At 41.3% G+C, this 21,725-nt stretch overlaps 1 protein-coding gene across 2 annotated transcripts in view; it reads left to right on the top strand.

The window, feature by feature from the left end:
• The window catches only part of LOC114618104 (zinc finger protein 420-like), a 36,841-nt gene that overhangs the window by 2,451 nt on the left and 12,665 nt on the right, over window positions 1–21,725 (top strand). The window contains exons 2-5 of one of the 2 annotated variants that reach the window (XM_028763733.1): window positions 495–585; window positions 6,270–6,361; window positions 17,943–18,072; window positions 19,508–19,612. In XM_028763733.1, the coding sequence (XP_028619566.1) occupies window positions 19,610–19,612 (3 nt within the window). In that variant the 5' untranslated portion in view covers window positions 495–585; window positions 6,270–6,361; window positions 17,943–18,072; window positions 19,508–19,609. The remainder of the gene's footprint in view (window positions 1–494; window positions 586–6,269; window positions 6,362–17,942; window positions 18,073–19,507; window positions 19,613–21,725) is intronic. The other variant, XM_028763734.1, reaches the window with a different exon arrangement.

Genomic DNA, 21,725 nt, shown 5'->3' with positions numbered 1-21,725 from the left:
AGGTGAGGGTCTGAGGGAGGAGGCCAGGGCCTGAGGGAGCAGGTGAGGGTCTGAGGCAGGAGGTGAAGGTCTGAGGGAAGAGGTGAGGGTCTGAGGGAGGAGGCCAGGGCCTGAGGGAGGAGGCCAGGGCCTGAGGGAGAGGAGGCCTCAATCTGAGAAAGTGTCAAGGGAAATGGGCTTAAGGATTAGGCCAATGAAAAGAGATCTGATCCTGGAGACCAGCTCTCAGGAAGGACTTGGGTTTGAGGAGATGTGAAGAGTGAAGGCATAGCCTGTGGAAAGACAGACCGGATAGAAAGAAGAAAGCTTAAGGGGATGTGGGAAGAGGAAGGACGCCCTCCCTCTGCAGGATCTGCCCCCCTCTGCAGGACCCCTTCCTCTGGAGTCTGAGGACGTCTTGTCAGGTGAAGCTCAAGTAGAATAAGGCTGTAAAGTTGCCAGTGCAGTGTTACAAGAGCTCCATTAAGACTCAGATAATCTGGATTGTTTTACAGATGTAGACGTGAGTTTTCCTGGGAAATCCTCATGACACACTACTTCCAGAAGGTCCAAGGGAGGAACTCTATTCCCTGGAAGCTGGAAATGGTGAGTTTGTGGTCTGGCTTCCACATCCAGGGGTGGGAAATCTATAGCTCATATAATTGGGCTAATCTAGGTCCCCATTATCTGTGCAACATGATTGTTTTGTTGAAGGGTTGCTCATTCTGTCCCATTGGTGGCTGTGACCCTTAGTGCTGCCGCCCTGCTGAGTTGGTAACTGTGGTCCTGTAGTTTGATGACAGTTATTACAAGGTTGTTTTTTTGTTGGTGGTGCTTTTGAGACAGGCCTCACTATGTGGCCCTAGGTAGCCTGGAGCTTGCTCTGTGGGGCAGGTTGGGCTTAAACCCTCAGAGAGTCACCTGAGTGCTGGGGTTAAAAGCATGCCTAGTTCAAGTGTGCTTTTCTTAATCAAATTATGTTGACAGGTTGGGGCCTTCAGTGCATGTTTAGAACACTGTCTAGGACAGGAGTTTTATGATGATTATCTTCTGTTTTAAGATGAGTATTGAATCTTTAAATCTCTGAGCAATATAGATTTCTAGATTTAATTTTTACAATCTGTGAACATGAAATATGAGATGTCTCTCTCTCTCTCTCTGTCTTTCTCTCCCTCTCTCCCTCTCTGTCTCTGTCTCTCTGTCTTTCTCTCCCTCTCTGTCTCTCTGTCTCTCTCTGTCTCTCTCTCTCTCTCTCTGTCTTTCTCTCCCTCTCTGTCTCTCTGTCTCTCTCTGTCTCTCTGTCTCTCTCTCTGTCTCTGTGTGTGTGTGTCTCCTGAGATAAGGTATAACTGTATATCCAGGATAACCCTGAAGACACTGTATAGTCTAAGCTGGCCTCAAAGGAGTAGCAGTCCTCCTGTCTGGAGTCCTGGGTCATGTGGAGGCTATGTCCTCTATCCTTGAGTTTCAGGATAGTGGTCTTTGATGCTTCAGCTAGTCAACTGTAAAGTTAGATGGAGATACAGCTCAGTAGTGAAAAGCTTACTCGGTGTGTGCAGGGTGTAGGTCAAGCCCCCAGTACTGCAAGACATAGATGGATAGATAGATAGATAGATAGATAGATAGATAGATAGATAGTAGATAGATAGATAGATAGATAGGTAGATGATAAATAGATAGATGATAGATAGATAGATGATAGATAGATAGATAGATAGATAGAGATAGATGATAGATAGATGATAGATAGATAGATAGATAGATAGATGATAGATAGATAGAATCTCCAGCTCCATTAGATGTGAATACATAAATAAATTGAAGCTACATAAAAGATTTTGAAAGTAAAAAAAAAAAAGATTTTGAAAGTAATTTAGTAGTTATTGTGGATGTGATTTTATTCTGAATTACTGTTTTGACAACATTGTATTAGTTTTTGGAGATATGGTCTCATGTAACCCCAGCTAGCTTTGAACTTACCATGTGGCTAGGGAACTTTATTTCTATCTCCCTTCCCTATCCACTCCTCCTCCATTTCTCTTCAGAAAAGGACAGGCCTCCCGTGGATGTCAACCAAACATGGCAGATGAAGTTTCAGTAAGACTAGGTGCCTCCTCTCCTGTTCAGGCTGGATGAAGCAATCCAGAGGAAAGGTTCATAAAGGCAGGGAAAAGAGTCAGCGACAGCCCCACCCTCCATTAGGAGTCCCACAGGAAGACCAAGCTGCACAACTCTAACATATGTGTAGAAGGCCTAGGACCTTGAATTTATAATCCTCCTGCCTCCACCTCCCCATTGCCAGGATTATTCACGGGTGCCCCTGTACTCAGCTTTGTGGGCTGCCAGAGAGAAAATCTAGGATTTCATGCCTGGAAGGCAAGTCCAACTGAGCTACATTTTCCACCCAGGAATTTTGTAATTGACTCATACATCATTGACAAACATTGGTGTTTCAACTTTGTATTCTTTAACATGACTTATTTGATCCATTCCCCCTTTCTTTGAAGTTTTTTTTTTCTCTTTTTAAAGTTTTGTTTCCCCGGGTGGTGGTGGCGCACGCCTTTAATCCCAGCACTTGGGAGGCAGAGGCAGGTGGATTTCTGAGTTCGAGGCCAGCCTGGTCCACAGAGTGAGTTCCAGGACAGCCAGGGCTACACAGAGAAACCATGTCTCAAACAAAACAAAAAAAAAATAAAGTTTTGTTTCAATTATTTATTTTGATTGTGTCTATGTGTCACAGTGCACGGAAGTCAGAGGAAAACTCCACTGTGGGTTCCAGAGATTAAACTTAGGTCACCAGGCTTGGGGCAGGCACCATTGCCTTCTGGCCGCTAGTTCTCTTTATGAAGTCGTTTGGCCTACAAATAAAAACATTTTTATAGTCTCGTTTTTGATTTGGAGATCCTTCATTCATTGCCCCTGTATCCTTGGCTGAGCCTTCTGAGCCGCGTATCAAAGAGAGCAGAGTAGTAACAACTGCGTCTTTGTCTTGTTGCAGACCTTAAAGTACTTTCAGAATTTTGCCATTCACAAAGTTGTAGGCTGTGGCTTGATTTCACGTAACGATTATTGTGTACAGATGTAACCTTGTTCTCTATTGAGAAAAAATTTTTAAGATGGGGTATTGAAGTTTGTAAATGCCTTAAAATCTGTTTTTATCTTCATGTACCTTCTTACTGTTTACCGTGTAGATCTGGTGTCTTATACTTGGGAAATTTCATTCGGTGAATGTTACACCCCTGTTATGAATCACATGATCATAGCTAATATTTTTTTTAAGACAGTGCCTCATGTAGCCCAGGCTGCCATCAAACTTGTCATTTAGACAAAGATGATACAGAACTACAGATCCTTCTGCATCTACTTCCCAAGTACTGAGATTATAGGTGTGTTCCACTGTGTCCTGTGTGTGTTGTGTCTTAGTGTTCTAGTGCTGTGAAGAGACACCATGACCACAGCAACTCTTAAAAAGAACAACATTTAACTGAGACTGGCTTACAGTTTCAGGGGGTTAGTCTATTATTATCATGGCAGGAAGCATGGCAGCATGCAGACAGACATGGTGCTGGAGAAGGAGCTGAGAGTTCTACACCTGGATCAGCAGACAACCGGGAGAGAGAGTGACACTGGGCCTGATTTGAGCATTTGAAACCTCAAAGCGCATCCCCCAGTGACACATTCCTCCAGCAAGGCCACACCTACTGCAACAAGGATACACCTTCTAATGGTCCCTCTCTCTATGAACCTATAGTCACCATTTTCATTCAAACCACCCCACATAGTTTGTAATGTTTATGTGCTGTTCTCTCTCCCTCTCCCTCTCCCTCTCCCTCTCCCTCTCCCTCTCCCTCTCCCTCTCCCTCTCCCTCTCTTTCTTTCTTTCTTTCTCTCTCTCTCTGTCTCTCTCTCTGTCTCTCTCTCTCTCTGTCTCTCTCTCTCTCTCTGTCTCTCTCTGTCTCTCTCTCTCTGTTTCTTTTTTTCATTTATTTGTTTTGTTTGGTTTGGTTTTTTTGAGACAGGGTTTCTCTGTATAGCCCTGGCTGTCCTGGAACTTATTCTGTAGACCAGGCTGGCCTTGAACTCAGAAATCTGCCTGCCTCTGCCTCCCAAGTGCTGGGATTAAAGGTGTGCACCACCACTGCCCAGTGCTGTGTGTGTTTCTGAGGCAGGGTTTCTCTGTGTAGCCTTGGCTGTCTTGGAACTCACTCCATAGACCAGGCTGTCCACACACTCAGAGATCTCCTTACGTCTGCTTCCTGATTGCTGGCAAAGGTGTGTGCCAACCACCCAGCTTGTACCCAGCTTGTTGAGCATTTTTAGTGACAACTTTTCTCCACTTATTTATTGGTTGGGGAGATGCTATGTGTGCCATGGTGAACATTTTGAGGTCAGAAGACACACTGTAGGAGTTGGTTCTCTCTACCACATGTGCCCTGGGTCATCAACTCAGGTTATCAGATTTGGTGACAAACGCCTTTCTCCACTAAGCCATCTCGACAGCCTCTGTTGAGAGTTTTTTTCATGTATGTTCATCCATTGACTCTGTGCTTCAACTACAGAAAGTTGTACCCATGACTAATTTTGTTTATTGTTTTTTTTGTTTTGGGGGGGGTTGTTTTTTGTTTTTTGGTTTTCTTTTTAGATAAGGTCTTACTCTGAAGCATAGCCTAGTCTTAACCTCACCTGTGTTCCTGTGTTGCCCAGCTAGACCTTGAACCTGCAGACTCTTGCCTCAGCCTGGAGAGGGCTGGGATTACAGGCATGTGCCGCCCCCCACCCAGCATCCCACAGTATGGAACCCCACCAATGCCCCAAGGTCATTGGCTCTATATATGTCTCTTCCTCTCTCTCCAGGATCTTGGTGGTAGCCCAGGTTGGCCTGAAACATGTGATGAAGCTCCCTGAATGCCAGCATTGCACACTAGGCCCCCCACTCTGGCCTGGAGACAGGATTTCCTCTTTGTCCAAGACTGGCCGTGATCCCAGCCTGCTTGAAACAGGTGCACGTCACAGCATTCGACTAAGTCTCTCTTAACAACCAGCAGCTGCCTGGGCATCTCTGCCTCCAGTGCGTCCTACTCTATGATCACAGTGCATTTACTTTGATGTGCAGGAGAAGCATGGGGCTCTCCACTTTAGAACTGGTGCTTTGTTTTCTTTTTAAGAACTGTTGTGCAATTCAGGCACCATTGTGGATCCTGTATTTCTCTCTTTCTTTCTTTGTCTTTTGAAATTGTTTCATGTAGCCCAGGCTAGTCTTAAGCTTACTCTATGTAGTTTTCAAGGCATCATAATGCTGGCCATAAGGTTCTAGCTGGGACACTGGCAGAGCTTCTACTTGGATTTCTCTTATAAAGGCCTTTGGGCTAACCTCTTGATGTTTATAGAAGTTTCTAACAAAGAATTTTGTCAGTTTCAATGTCTGTGAAAGAATTGTTCAGATCTACTAAGGATCCTTTGAGTTTCTTGAACCTCTTTGTATGTGTATCTCTCCTGTGATGCTAAAATTCTCTCGTTGAAACTATATTTTTATGTGTTTTCTCTTCGGGAACATACTGCTAGTGTCTGCTTCCTTAATGTTCATCATTGTATATCAAAAGGTCGACTTTATCATTTCCTATTTCCTAATCTGCCTGAGTTATTTAAAAATGAAGCCATTGTGCTTTGGATTTTCTCTCCGCCTTCTCAGCCATAGATTATTTGGTTTCTACTCTTTTTTCTTCTTTAAGTTACTTTGGGGGTTGTTTTTCCTTTTTTACATTTTTTTTTCTTTTGAGACAGGGTCACTATGTACTCTTAATTGGCCTAGAAGTAGCTACATATGCCAGGGTGGGCTTGAACTCAAAGAGATCTACCTGCCTATTCCTCCCATTTGCTGGAAATAAACTTCCTCTGTCACCATGCCTGGCCTTGTTTCGCACCCCCCCCCCCCCCCTTTTTTTTAAGTTAAGCTCTTTCCATGCAAAGTTTCTGACTGACTCTTGCCACTTTCTCTGTATCCCATATGTCCCAATGGGGTTCTCTCTCTAATTTGATTATATTTTTCTCTTTTATTATCTATTATCTTAACTATCTCCAGATCTTTATTTTGGGTTATTTGTCACGCAGTATAATGCCATTTGAGGGTGAAATTCCAGCCGATGAACAATGTGAGTGTAAATGCCATCTGGTATAAGTTTCTGATTCACTTGTGATAGTGTGGTCCTTAGAGTGGACGCCGTCCGTCACTGTTCATCCCTGGGCCTCACTTGGCACATTAGCATAGCTGATCTGTTATTTCCCATTTGCAGGACACTGCATGACCAAACCAGAGGTCATCTTTGAGTAGGAGCTTCGATCAGGCCATGGACCACAACAGAAGCCTCAGTTCACTGCAGGACAGGTCAGTGAGTGGGGATAGGGCAAGGGCTCTCCACACAGAGAGCTCATGATATGCTGGTTGTGTTGAGCTCCTTTTATACCCAAACTCTTCCTGCAGATAACTAGTCCTGTGCTGAAGACGTGTTTTATGCAGTTTCTGAAAGGCTTCTCCGTGTTAACATATCCCCAAGTTTCTGCTATTGAATTATATTTTCTTAGATTTATCAAAATTTCAATCCTATGTACTACTTAGATCCTATGGTTCTCAACCTATGGATCATGACCCCTTTGGGAGGTCAAATGACCCTTCACAGGGGTCACCTGACACCACTGAAAACATCCGTATTTGTATTATGATCCATTACAGTACCAAAATTACAGTTATGATGTAGCAATGAGAATAAGTTGTGGTTGGGGTCACAACAACATGAGGAACGGTGTTAAAGGCCACAGCATCAGGAAGGCTGAGAACCACTGGTATAAAAACCAGTTGTTTTTCTTGGTTAGTCAGTGTACCTAAATTCTCACTCTTCCTTCTTTTTTAAATGAGGCATTTGCTGACATGTTCTTTCAACACTTGATCTTGATCCCTGGCTGATTCTGTGTAACTGTGTTGATAATACCAACAGTAATCACCCAGACGGCTCTTAACATTGTCTTGCATTCAGTGAACGTAAAGTGAATCAAAGACATAAGCATTATGGTGACATAGAGCTTAGAGAGTGCTTCAGGGAGTGGAAAAAAAGTAGGTCTGAGTTTTTATTTTGTGACAAGTAAACCGAATCTGCAATTAGGGAATTGTTTATTCATTTTAGTTTAAATTTGACATAACTCTTTTCCAAATTTGGCATATTGTACTTGACTCAGGGGTGGTGATTTTTTTTTTAATATTTTCCTTGTTCATAAAGTGATGCCAGGATTGAGGCCAGCCATGAAAATCAAGAGAAAGATTTGTGGCAACTCGGAACCAACAAAGCAGTACTTACATCAAATGAAGACATGGCTGGTACAGGAGAGACAGTTACCTTGAGCTCTCAGACGCTTTGCAGAGCTGACACAGACAGTGGGCATAAACTGTAAACTTGAAGCATGAAAACGAAGAGAAGGTAGTTTGGGCGGGCAGAAATGACATCCGAGACCATGTCTGTCTATTTTCAGAGAGGTATCACCCAACCTGGCACCTTTATGGTTGAGGAAATCCTCTGGTATCCTGACCTTCTTAGTCCCCATAATGGGACCCCAGATGTGTGGTGTTCTGTTCAATCTATCTGATGAAGGATATTCATCAAAATCAACATAATCTTCCTGACACAACAAGAGAGTTCATACTCCAGAGGCATCCAGTAGATTCAGTCAATGCTGGAAGTCCTTTTATTAGGAAGCACTTAAAGCCCAAAACATGAAAAATGTAAAGAGCAAATCACAAAACTTAATGTGTGGGATAATGTTTCATTATAAGATGAATGGTAAGTACACACATACGAGAGATAAGTGTAAATATAGTTATTCTGAAAAATCTCTCAATTAGTAATTATGCTTCAGAAATCATTAGGATATATGTGTTAGGAAGTGGCCCAGTAAGGATAATGAGTATAAATGTCTCGAGTTAGAACTAAAGGTTCAGCCAGCCGGTGGTTGCACACACCTTTAATCCCAGAATTTGGGAGACAGAGGCAGGCTAAATGTTTCCTATTGTAAGTCAGCCCACATTCACCATCAGAAATCTTACTATGGGAAGTATATGAATTTGCATGTATTCAATTCGAAGTTAGCTTTCATCTAAGAACACACGCAGAAAGAAACCTGTGAATGTAAAGGAAGCAAGGAAACTGTTAACTTCATGTCATACCTCACTGTACATCAGAGAATCCACACTGCTTGGAATTCTTAGTAGCATGAAGAATGCAGGAACCTTTTCTCATGCAAGTCACAGCTCTGTACATTGGATTGTCATACAGCTCGTAAACCATGTGAATGTCAAGCTTTCTTGAGGAAGTCAGACTTTGAGATGAGAGGCCTTATGAATGTGGACACCTAGGAACGCCTTCCTCTACAAGTCATGTATGTGCACACCACAGACTCCACGTAGGCGAGGAGCTCTATGAATGTCATGACTGTCGGAAAGCATTCTACCGTAAGCCAGACCTCATTGCGCATCAGATAATTCATAAGGTGAGGGAACCCTCTTGGATGCAAGGATGCAGGAAATATCTCTCTCTCAGGTCAAAACTATGTCAGATAATATGTAAAGGGGAGGAGCTCTGTGACTGAGGAATACAGAAAGCTTTCTGCCCAGTCAAAGCTCAGTGTACACCAGAGAGCACACACATGCCCTTTGGATGTAAAGACTACAGAAAAGCTTTCTATGCAAGCCACACCTTACCTGACATTAGAGAGCCCTCCCAGGTTATAAGCCTTATGAATATGAGGATTTAGGACATGACTCGATGTGCACCAGAGAGCTCATTCTGGTTAGAAACCGTCTGAAGACAGAATGCAGGAAGGCATTCAAGTGGATTAAACGACACGTGCAGGGGGAAGCACTGTGCAAATAGAGGATACAGGAGAGCTTTGACCCCAAATTGAAATTACCTGCACCAGAGAATCCATGGAGTTGAGAAATGATATGACTGTAGTGTACAGGAAAGCCTTCTACTCCAAGTCAAAGCTGTGTCAGCCAATGAGCCGATGTGTTAGAAAGCACATAGTTTTTTTGTTTTTGTTTTGTTTTGTTTTTTGTTTTTTGTTTTTTGTTTTTTGTTTTTTGTTTTTTGTTTTTAGAGACAGGGTTTCCCTGTATAGCCTGGGCTGTCCTGGAACTCACTCTGTAGACCAGGCTGGCCTCGAACTCAGAAATCCACCTGCCTCTGCCTCCCAAGTGCTGAGATTAAAAGGTACATAGTTATAAAGAGTGCACAAAAGAGGTTAACTTTAAGGGAGATCTCACTGTGCTACTAGAGACAATAGGAGAAGGCTGTGCATGTACACAGCTCAGGAAGTCATTCTACATGAAGTTAGAATTGCATTGATACCAGAGAGCTCACACAGGGGTGGTGTCTCTAATCTTGACTTCAGATTACTCATAGGCGAGAATCCCAGTAAGTGTAAAAATTCAGGGAAGAATTTATTTCATATGAGGAAGTGATATAGAGATTATTTTGTTTTTATTTTATGTATATGGGTGTTTTGCCTGCATGTACACATGTGCATGAGGCCTGATTCCTGGACTGGAGTTAACAGTGGTTATAAGGCAAACCCACTGTGGATGCCTGAAACTGAAGGAGAGTCCTCCAAAGAGCAGCCTGTGCTCTTAACCATGACACCATCTATATGGTAAACTGACTGGCATTGTCTGTGTTTGTAGAGTTTCAAAATGGGAAACTTTAAAAGCCAGAAAGAAAAATCTGGAACAGTGCACTTCAAGTTCTCAAAGACCATGAGCACCAACCTAACACCAACCTAGCACCAACGTAGACTACTGTCTCCAGAAAACCCGTGTACCATAGTTGAAGGAAAAGAAAAACACCATGATACAAGCAGTCTAACAATTCATGGCTATAAAATATGGCCCTACAGAGAAGACCAAAAGCAAGACTGCACTGAGGAAAGAAATAAGTGTGGCCAGGGAAGATAGAAAAAAAGAATTGAAGCTACAATTACTGAACCATAAAATCTACTAAGAACACAACAGAAACAAACAATCAAAAATAAAAACTCAGCAAAATGCTAGTAACCAATATACCTGAGAATAATAACATTAAATATGAATGGCCTCAACTCCCTAATCAAAACACACAGGTTACATGAGTAGACTAAGAAACTCCATCTGTTGTCTACAACAAACTCATCTTACCTCCAAAGACAGTATCGGTAAAAGTATTCCAAGCAAATGTGATCAAGAGGCAAGCAAATGTTACCCTTCTAATATCTGGCAAATAGACTTCAAACTAAAACAAAGCAGAAGATATAAAGTACTCTTCATTTTTTCCACTGGAACAATTAACTAAGAAGACATCATAATCTTGACCATGAATGCACATGCCCTTTCATAAAATGCATACCTCTGTCCTTAAAGACAAAGGTTAATGGCACTCAAAACAGGACTTTCTCCAGGGGACAGGACATCTATACAAAAAATAAACAGAAACAGCAGCATTAAATGACTGTGTCCATGAAATAGACCTAACACTTACTCCACAGCCCATGGAGGCATCTCTAAAATAGGCCACAAGTTAAACTGGCCCATAACAAACAAGGAACTAGAAGCAATGATGAAGCCTTCAACAAAAGAAGCCCAGGCCCAGATGGGTTCACCCCAGAATCCTACCAGACTTCCAAGTAGATCCACAGCCAGCCCTTAAATTCCTTTTAGAGAGAGAGAGAGAGAGAGAGAGAGAGAGAGAGAGAGAGAGAGAGAGAGAGAGAGAGAGAGAGAGAGGAAACAGGAGTATTACCAAATACTTTCTATAACGCCAGTATTACCCTAATACCTACATCAGATAAAGACAACTTCCAAGCACTCACTATACAGTAATTGGACAATTTCCAGCCACATTATATGATGTCAAAACAGCTGTTTAATTGGCAAGAGAGCATGAGAGCTCTGAGAAGCACCTTGTTTCAGTTTCACTTAAGAGAAAACCAACAAGAACCGCTGTTACATACAGCTTCTGCCATCCCGGCTGTGAACCTCTTCAATCTTTTTCGTCTCTCCCTTTTCAGTGGTAAAACTCCTCCAAGTTTCAAATCTTGGAACATGAGTAGAGTATGCAAGATAAAGTGGAATCTAGGAGAAGGGGAAAGTGTGTTGGAAACTAAGAGAAGGAGGGTGGTGTGTCCCACAGTAGGAGATGGGAAAGTGGGTTGGAATGTAGAAGATGCGTGGAAGTGTTTGGAGATGAAAGACGTGAAGTTCATTACTTACTGCATCCTCTTCAGTCAGGCCCACAACAAGAGGGTTCTGGTGTTTATTTATGTTGAGGTTGAGTCTTCTGAGAGGCCAATGTCAGTGTGGCAATGAGAGTTGTGGCAGAGCTTATTCCTGAGATGTTCTGAAGGTTGGAGATTGTAGAAGCAGTGACCATTGTACGAAGCCAATCCCACAGGCAGGGCTGGAGGTAGATCCCATTCATAGCACCATTTCCAAAACAATGAAGGCTTCTGGAGGCCAGGCTCCAGTCACAAGAGAATATCAACAGAGTGTTGGAAGTGAGCTAGGATCTTCTATCTGACTATATTGATGTTGACACAAGCACAATACAAATTACCCAGTTACATGGGGACTGATTGAGGAGACAGGGCTGTAACTGGATGCAGGGACAACAGTCTCACTACCACTTTTCCAGGTCTGGCCAGAGGGCATCTCCATAATCGTCACTGTAGAGATGAAGTCCGAGATTTCCCAGAGGAGACAGGGGGAGTAGGAGGTTATGAGTCTGTGATAGTGAGGGCTCCAGGGAGTCAGGACAGGCTACTCCTCTACCCAGTTATAGGGCTCATAGAAATTGCCCTCTGACCTCCTTGGTTGAGAGTAGTTTTCGCTATCCTGGGTTTTTTGTTATTCCAAATGAATTTGAGAATTTCCTTTCCTAGCTCTGTGAAGAATTGAGTTGGGATTTTAATGGGAATTGCATTGAATCTGTAGATTACTTTTGGCAAGATGGCCATTTTTATTATATTAATCCTGCCAGTCCATGAGCAGGGGAGATCTTTCCATCTTCTGAGATCTTCTTCGATTTCTTTCTTCAGGGACTTGAAGTTCTTGTCATACAGGTCTTTCACTTGCTTGGTTAGATTCACAACAAGGTATTTTATATTATTTGCGACTATTGTGAAGTGTGTCATTTCCCTAATTTCTTTCTCAGTCTGTTTATCTTTCATGCAGAGAAAGGCTACTGATTTGTTTGAGTTAATTTATATCCAGCCACTTTGCTGAAGTTGTTTATCAGGTTTAGGAGTTCTCTGGTGGAAGTTTTGGGGTCACTTAAGTATACTATCATATCATCTGCAAATAGCAATATTTTGACTTCTTCCTTTCCTATTTGTATCCCTTTGACTTCTTTTTGCTGTCTAATTGCTCTGGCTAGGACTTCCAGTACTATATTGAATAGGTAGGGGGAGAGTGGGCAGCCTTGTCTAGTCCCTGATCTTAGTGGGATTGCTTCAAGTTTCTCTCCATTTAGCTTTGATGTTGGTTACTGGTTTGCTGTAAATTGCTTTTACTATGTTTAGGTATGGGCCTTGAATTCCTGATCTTTCCAAGACTTTTATCATGAAGGGATGTTGAATTTTGTCAAATGCTTTCTCAGCATCTAATGAGATGATCACGTGGTTTTTTTCTTTGAGTTTGTTTATATAGTGGATTACATTGATGGATTTCCATATACTGAACCATCCCTGCATTCCTGGGATAAAACCTACTTGATCATGATGGATGATTGTTTTGATGTGTTCTTGGATTCGGTTTGTTAGAATTTTATTGAGTATTTTTGCATCGATGTTCATAAGGAGATTGGTCTGAAGTTCTCTTTCTTTGTTGGGTCTTTGTGAGGTTTGGGTATGAGTGTAATTGTAGTTTCATAGAACGAATTGGGTAGTGTTCCTTCTGTTTCTATTTTGTGGAACAGTTTGAAGAGAATTGGTATTAGGTCTTCCTTGAAGGTCTGATAGAATTCTAAAACCATCTGGTCCTGGGCTTTTTTTGGTGGGGAGACTTTTAATGACTGCTGCTATTTCCTTGGGGGTTATGGGACTGTTTAGATGGTTTATCTGCTCCTGATTTAACTTTGGTACCTGGTATCTGTCTAGGAAGTTGTCCGTTTCATCCAGGTTTTCCAGTTTTGTTGAGTATAGGCCTTTGTAGTAGGATATGATGATTTTTTGAATTTCTTCAGTTTCTGTTGTTATGTCTCCCTTTTCAGTTCTGATTTTATTAATTTGGATACTGTCTCTGTGCCCTCTGGTTAATCTGGCTAAGGGTTTATCTATCTTGTTGATTTTCTCAAAGAACCAGCTCCTGATTTTGTTGATATTTTGTATTGTTCTTTCTGTTTCTATTTGGTTGATTTCAGCCCTGAGTTTGATTATTTCCTGCCTTCTACTCCTCTTGGGTGTATTTGCGTCTTTTTGTTCTAGAGCTTTTAGTTGTGCTGTCAAGTTGTTAGTGTGTGCTCTCTCCAGTTTCTTTTTGTAGGCACTTAGAGCTATGAGTTTTCCTCTTAGCACTGCCTTCATGGAGTCCCACAAGTTTTGGTATGATGTGTCCTCATTTTCATTAAATTTTAAAAAGTCTTTAATTTCTTTCTTTATTTCTTCCTTGACCAAGTCATCATTGAGTAGAGAGTTGTTCAGTTTCCATGTGCATGTGGGTTTTCCATTTGTTTTGTCATTATTAAAGACCAGCCTTAGTCCGTGGTGATCTGATAAGATGCAAGGGATTATTTCAATCTTTTTGTATCTGTAAAGTCCTGTTTTGTGACCAATTATATGGTCTATTTTGGAGAAGGTACCATGAGGTGCTGAGAAAAAGGTATATTCTTTTGTTTTAGGATGAAATGTTCTATAGATGTCTGTTAAGTCCATTTGGTTCATAACTTCTGTTAATTTCAAAGTGTCTCTGTTTAGTTTCTGTTTCCATGATCTGTCCATTGCTGACAGTGGGGTGTTGAAATCCCCCATTATTATTGTGTGAGGTGTAATGTGTGTTTTGAGCTTTAGTAAAGTTTCTTTTATGTATGTAGGTGCCCTTGCATTTGGAGCATAGATGTTTAGAATTGAGAGTTCACCTTGGTAGATTTTTCCTTTGATGAGTATGAAGTGTCCTTCCTTATCTTTTTTTTATTACTTTTGGATGAAAGTCAATTTTATTTGATATTAGAATGACTACTCCAGCTTGTTTCTTGGGACCATTTGCTTGAAAAATTGTTTTCTATCCTTTTATTCTGAGGTAGTGTCTGTCTTTGTCACTGAGGTGCGTTTCTTTCTTTTTTTTTTTTTTTTGGTTTTTCGAGACAGGGTTTCTCTGTGTAGCCCTGGCTGTCCTGGAACTCACTCTGTAGACCAGGCTGGCCTCAAACTCAGAAATCCGCCTGCCTCTGCCTCCCAAGTGCTGGGATTAAAGGTGTGCGCCACCACTGCCCAGCGAGGTGCGTTTCTTGTATGCAGCAAAATTCTGGGTCCTGTTTGTGTATCCAGTCTGATAGTCTGTGTCTTTTTATTGGGGAATTGAGTCCATTGATGTTAAGAGATATTAAGGAAAAATGATTGTGGCTTCCTGTTATTTTCGTTATTAGAGGTAGAATTATGTTTTTATAGCTATCTTCTTTTGGGGTTGTTGGAAGATTACTTCCTTGCTTTTTCTAGGTTGTAGTTTCCCTCCTTGTGTTGGCGTTTTCCATCAATTATTCTTTGAAGTGCTGGGTTTGTGAGAAGATATTGTGCAAATTTGGTTTTGTCATGGAATATCTTGGTTTCACCATCTATAGTGATTGAGAGTTTTGTTGGGTATAGTAGTCTGGGCTGGCAATTGTGTTCTCTTAGGGTCTGTATGATGTCAGTCCAGGCTCTTCTGGCTTTTATAGTCTCTGGTGAGAAGTCTGGTGTAATTCTTATAGGTCTGCCTTTATATGTTACTTGACCTTTTTCCCTTACTGCTTTTAGTATTTTTTCTTTGTTTTGTGCATTTGATGTTTTGATTATTATGTGACAGGAGGTATGTCTTTTCTGGTCTAGTCTATTTGATGTTCTGTAGGCTTTTTGTATGTTTATGGGTATCTCTTTCTTTAGGCTAGGGAAGTTTTCCTCAATAATTTTGTTGAAGATATTTACTGACCCTTTAAGTTGGGAATCTTCACTCTCATCTATACCTATTATCCTTAGGTTTGGTCTTCTCATTGTGTCCTGGATTTCCTGGATGTTTTGGGTTAGGAGTTTTTTGCATTTTGCATTTTCTTTGACAGCTGTGTCAATGTTTTCCATGGTATCTTCTGCACATGAGATTCTCTCTTCTATCTCTTGTATTTGGTTGGTGATGCTTGCATCTGTGACTCATGATCTCTTTCTTAAGTTTTCTATTTCCATGGTTGTCTCCCTTTGAGCTTTCTTTATTGTTTCTATTTCCATTTTCAGATCCTGAATGTTTTTGTTTAATTCCTTCTTTTTGTTTTCTTGCAGTTCTTTAAGGGATTTCTGTGATTCCTCTTTAAGGGCTTCTACCTGTTTATTTGTACGCTCTTGTATTTCTTTAAGGGAATTACTTATGTCCTTCTTAAAATTTTCTATCATCATCATGAGAAGTGATTTTAATTCTGAATCCTGCTTTTCCGGTGTGATGGGGTGTCCAGGGCTTGCTATGGTGAGAGAACTGGGTACTGATGATGCCAAGTAACTTTGGTTTCTGTTGCTTATGTTCTTGCGCTTGCCTTTCGCCATCTGGTTAACTCTAGTGTTACCTGCCCTCACTGTGTAAGACTGGAGTCTGTATCTCCAGTTATCTTGCTTGTGTCAGAGGTCTTCAGATTCCAGATGTCTCTGTGGTCTTATGATCCTAATCTCCTGGGTGGAAGAACACCTGGGACTCAGGCCACCTCTGGGATCTGGAAATCCTTCTGTTCTTGGTACAGTGGTTCCTCTAGGATGGCTCAGGACAAGATGTCTCCACAAGTGCAAACCAGCTAGGTTTCTGCTGCTCTGAGGGCAGTGGCTCCTCTAGGATGGCTTAGGATTCAGTATCCACTGCTCTGAGTGCAGTCACTCCTCTAGGATGGCTCAGGATTCAGTATCTCCACAGGAGCAGACCATTTGTGTCTGCCCCTGCCAAAAGGCCATGGTGTGTATATTGTCTTTTCTGCTTCTGTTTTCTGGCCAGAGATCTGCATAAAGAATGAGTGCCCCTGGCAGAAATTCTGAAATACCCTGGTGTCATTAATACCTCAGTCCAGGGTCAGATAAAAGAAAAAGTGACTTGACTGGGAGACTCCTCCATGAGATCTAATCTACCGATGTCCCAGACTGCTCTAGTTTGCTATCAAGACTAGCAGCCTGAGTCACTAAGAGAACTACCTGTAAAAACAGCACTTTCTGTATTAAATTAGCATGGCCACTTCTGTACCCTCTCCATCCTGAAATCCTCTTTGATAGTGTTCTCTGCTCTTTCTTATCAACTGCTTTCTGGCTCTTGGTTTTCCTGTCTTCTATCTAAAGACATGTGCTGTAGCTCACTGCTTGTGCGTGAATTGTTTCTTGTAATGTTTGCACGGCCCTACAGTTGTGATGGTTACTCTTGTTCAATCCTATAAGTTTCAGAATCCACAATATATCATTTTTTCTCTCCCTCCCTCCTTCCTCTTCATCTCTTATTTTTCTTGTTTTGTAGTCTGGGGTATAGAATCTATGTTCCTGCACAAGCTGGGCCGTTATTAGTAGTGAAGTTCTGGTTGCTAATTTTTGAAAGTGTATGCTAGGAAGCATCAGAATGTAAAATCTCAGATACTCTAAGGAAAATAAATTTCTTTTTCACTGACACAGAAAATACAATAATGGGTTCCCTACTGTGTAAATGTAGATTAATACTATGATTATGCTGAAGAAGTTGGATCAAAATTCCTAATGGACTTTTATAATAACTTGCTTGTCCCGAGATAATCCACATACTCCAGAGTGTCCACCTGTAGAATGCACAGTTAGATGAGTATATACATACATGTACTCATCGTAAAAGTCCCTATCAGATCATGCTCTTCACCCAAACCCAGCAGTGTGTTATAACCATTGGCAGTCACTACATTACCTTCCTATTTCCTTCTTCTACACCATAAACACTAATCTACTGGCTCTCCACATGCAATTCCTCTTGCGAACTTTTTATGAAGAGAAGTGGATGCTGGTGGACTTAATGGTTGACATTATTTAGTGGGCAGAGGTGTCTTAGGTGACATCAGTGTTGTAGCAGTTACATCATTGCTCATGATGGATGATAACTAATTTTATGGCATGCCACACTTTTAATCTAATCAACAATAAACATATTACCTTTATCTATTCCTGTGGACATCACAAATAAATGTTTTATTTGTATTCAAATTCAAGTTTAATATCAACATGTGGCTTATATTTCTCTTGAATCCAAGAATCAGCTATCATCCTGGGCAAGATAAAAACAACCTTTGGTGGTAGAGGAGCTGGAAGAAAGAGAACCTAAGCTGTATAAATGATTGTAGTGGTGACTGGGAAGATGGCTCAGTCAGTAAAATGCCTGCAAGAGAAACATGAAAATCTGATTTCAGATCCCTAGCACCCATGCAGTAGACAGGAACACCAGCACATCAATAACCCCACAAATGGGAAAAGCAGTCCTGAGAGAATCCCTGCAGCTTATTGGACAACCAAGGTAGACAAATCAGTGAGCCCCAAGTCCGGTAAGAGACTGTGCTTCAAAATACACATTGGAGAGCAATATTGGCAAACACCTAGAGTCGACCTCTGGCCCCCATGGCCCTCATAAATGTCCATATACCTGAGTACACACATTGCACACACATGAACACACACACAAAGACAAAATGCTTCTGTCACTAATATCACTGACTGGGGTTTCATGGGTTTAGGTTATCCATATCAGTGTCAGTGGTTTCATTGAGCTTACTTCAAAGAAGCCAGTGCAGATGAAGCATGGCGGCATCCTGGAATCCCTGCATTCGGAGGCAACGGCAAGAGGATCTCTGAGTTCCAGGCCAGGTGGGACTACAAAGTGAAAACCTGTCTCAAAGAAAAACCATCAAAAGAGAATCCAGCACAGAGAAAGTTCTCACATCACTGAATAACACTAAAGATGGTGAACAGAGGAGTCCAATAGCAGTTGCTGTCACTTCCTTCCTAATCTCAGCTCATTTAAGGCTGGGTCAATTTTACTTATACAACTCAGAAGACTATTCTTTAATAACATGTGTAATGCTGGACTTTTCTTAGAGAACAATACCAAAATTATGAATTATGCTTTGGGCATTATGAATGAATAACATGTTTTTAAGAGGAGAAAGTATATGTGTAATAACATTTTTAAATATTCTACAGATGATAATACTTGATCTTATATGAACAGGGTCAAATTGACCCTAAATCATGCTTAACTTGAGAATATTATGATCTAAAAGTCTGTAACTTTATTGGAAAAATCTAGTCCTTAAAGAAGAGGGCAAGGACAATACTGAGCGAATATAATTTATATGACTATGGTTTTTAAATATTTCTAGGAAAGCCATGGAAGTTTTGGCAAAATTAAGCAAGCAAATCTTAATAATATATGTTAAATAAACCTGCCTGAAAACATACTGAGAGACAGTGTGCTTAACGTGAAGAAAGAGCTTGAGCCAGCCCTGGATGACTGGTCCCTGCCTTCACCCCACGGTTCTTTCTGACTGATCTCTTGTAACTGTCTCATTGGTATCAAGACCACAGTCAATGGGTATGGATTTAGGAAGAAGAGGAATTAACAACAGGAATCAAGCTCTAGGATAAGTTAAGTTCAAAGATGTAACGAGCCTGTGTTTCATGAAATATTCCCAACTTGGAGTCTGAATTTCTTGCCTGCAGACCTCACTAGTGTTTCCAAGTTATGGAAGTGCATACTTTCTTGAATCTCAAACTCTTTTCTAAGTGATGAAGCTAGAAGAGGTAATTGTACAATCAAACAAAAAAACCTGATTTTAAAATCACAACCTTCACTTAACTATGGCAGGGAAGAATTTCCATCGAAAGGAACAGACGATTTTTTCTAAAGGTTATAAAAATATTAAATGTTAGCATGCCTTAATATCTCAGGATGACAACAGAAGTTTGTCCGATTTCAAGTTCAAGGGGGTGCAGTGGTGCGCACGAGTATGTGGTTTCAGCCCTGGGAGACATGAGAAAGGATAATAATCTGAACCAGCCTCTAACTGGGCCTTGATGATAGCTGCAGGCTCTCATCCCACGCCCTGCCTTAAAATGCCTGAAGGCAAGAACTTGTCTTTCTGGTGTCATTCACCCCTGTTGCTCAAGGTCTGAGGAGGTGAGAACTAAACCTTGTCCAGTCCAGTAGTGCGGGGAAGACTATCTAATCAGCTGTAGAGACAGTTCACTACCTTCACCACAGCCTTTGATCTGAACAAACCATTATGTGATCTGTCACCAGGATCATCTTGATCAAGAGGCACTAATGCCGTGTCTGTTTCCCAGTGACATGCTCCTGCCTTGAGGACTATATTGAGGACACTGGGTATTCTGGAACCTGGAAATGGTGAGTCTGTGGCAAGTTCCTTGCAAGGAGCACAGGCCTGATACTTCTGTGATTTTTTTTTTTTAGTTATATTACAAAACAGCTATAAGTTACATCAAGGTTTAATGAATAAACAAATTTAGAAAGCCAGTTTTCTTCTGGGATAGGTCCAGGGCTAGGTTACCCCAACCTTCAGTGGATACCCACACCTCAATGCACATATAGGGTTCAGTGGGTTGTTTTTTAAAAAAGAGGAAGGATAGGATGTTGTGATGGAGTGAAAGGGTGAACTGGGGTGGATAGATAAAATACATTGTATAAATCTATGAAATTTTCAAAGAATAAGAATATTTTAAAACTTAAGTAGAAAAACATGAGTTGCTTTATGTACTCCTCTTGTCTATGAAAAACAAATCTCTAGGGCTGGAAAAAACAGCTCAGCAGTTAAGAGTACCAACTGCTCTTCCAGAGGTCTTGAGTTCAATTCCCAGCAACCACATGATAGCTCACAGCCATCTGTAATGGGATCTGATGCCCTCTTCTGGTGTATTTGAAGACAGTTATTATATACTCATATGCATAAAATAAATAAATAAATCTTTAAAGCAAAAGAAATAAGAAAAACAAATCTCTAACTTCACAGAGAAGATACCATGTGAGTGACGATGACTTGGGAACATAGATTCAGTTTCAGGTCTAGTCTGGAGCACATATTTTCAGACCTTTGAAGCCTGGTGAATCCCTGGAACTTCTCCTGCCTGTGCCATCCTCAATCCTTAGACCTAGCCTTGGTCGTATAATCTGTGAGCCAGGGTAGCCTAGTGAGTGCTTGACTTAGTTAGGGTTTCTACTGCTCTGATGAAACACCATGACCAAAAGCAACTTGGAGAAGAAAGGGTTAATTTCACCTTACATGTCCTGATGGCAATCCATCATGAAGGGTAGCCAGGGCAAGAAGAAGGAACCTGGAGGCAAGACAGATGCTATGGAGGAATTCTGGTTCCTGGCTTGCTCAGCCTGCCTTCTTCTACCACCCAAGACCACCAGCCCCAGGAGTGTCCCCACCCACAGTAATGGGCTGTCTATCGATTATCAGTCCAGAAAATGCACTGCAGTCTTGGTCGCAGACCAATCTTGTTGCAGAATTTTTTTCAATTGAGGTTCCCTCTTCTAAAATGACTTCTGGCTGTGTCTTGATGACATGGTGCTAGGCACGACAATTTACCGCTCATCAACCTGGCACATAAACATATCACTGTTAAACTAAAACCTTTCCTTTCCTGTTACCAAGATGCTCTATTAATATGACTATATAAAACATTCTGAATTTTTAAAGTTCTGGAGTCTTTATAAATTCACACACCGGGCTGGTGAGATGGCTCAGTGGTTAAGAGCACTGACTGCTCTTCCAGAGGTCATGAGTTCAAATCCCAGCAACCACATGGTGGCTCACAACCATCTGTAATGATATCTGATGCCCTCTTGTGGGGTGTCTGAAGACAGCTACAGTATACTTACATATAATAAATAAAATAAGATTTAAAAAAAAAATAAAAATAAAATAAATTCACACACCTTAAAATTCCAGTTCGTTTAAAACATCCAAACTTCTCTAAACACGCAAAGCACTCAACTGTTTGCTTCTGTTTACTTCAATTCCCAGCAACCACATGGCGGCTCACAACCATCTGCAATGGGATCTGAAGCCCTCTTCTGATGTATCTGAAGATAGCTACAGTGTACTTATATACATAAAATAAATAAATGTTTAAAACAAAGAGAGAGAGCGAAGAGCCAGGGCACAGTCAAAGGCAGATCAAAGCAGAACCGAAGTCCAGCAGTGTAAAAAGTTTGGTGCTTGGTACCTAGACTCAGTCACCATCCTCTGTGTGGGCTGTGGTAGAGGCACTTTTTCAGCTCTAACCCTCCACAGAAAACACAACTTGTCTCCTAGACTCTAGCTTGTCTCTATACTTGATGTAATAAATTTCGAGTAAAACAAACAAAAAAATATATCAGAAAGAGCAAACAGGGATAAATTACTTAATGATACAATTGGAGAATTTTGAAGCTCTTGCTCCTCTCTTGTTCTCTTGCTTTCTCTGCTTCCCTTCCCCCCTCTCTCCATGTGCTC

This window comes from Grammomys surdaster, unplaced genomic scaffold (genome assembly GCF_004785775.1).
Source record: "Grammomys surdaster isolate TR1022 unplaced genomic scaffold, NIH_TR_1.0 140, whole genome shotgun sequence".
Lineage (NCBI taxonomy): Eukaryota > Metazoa > Chordata > Mammalia > Rodentia > Muridae > Grammomys > Grammomys surdaster.
This window is presented reverse-complemented; position numbering and strand designations above follow the sequence as displayed.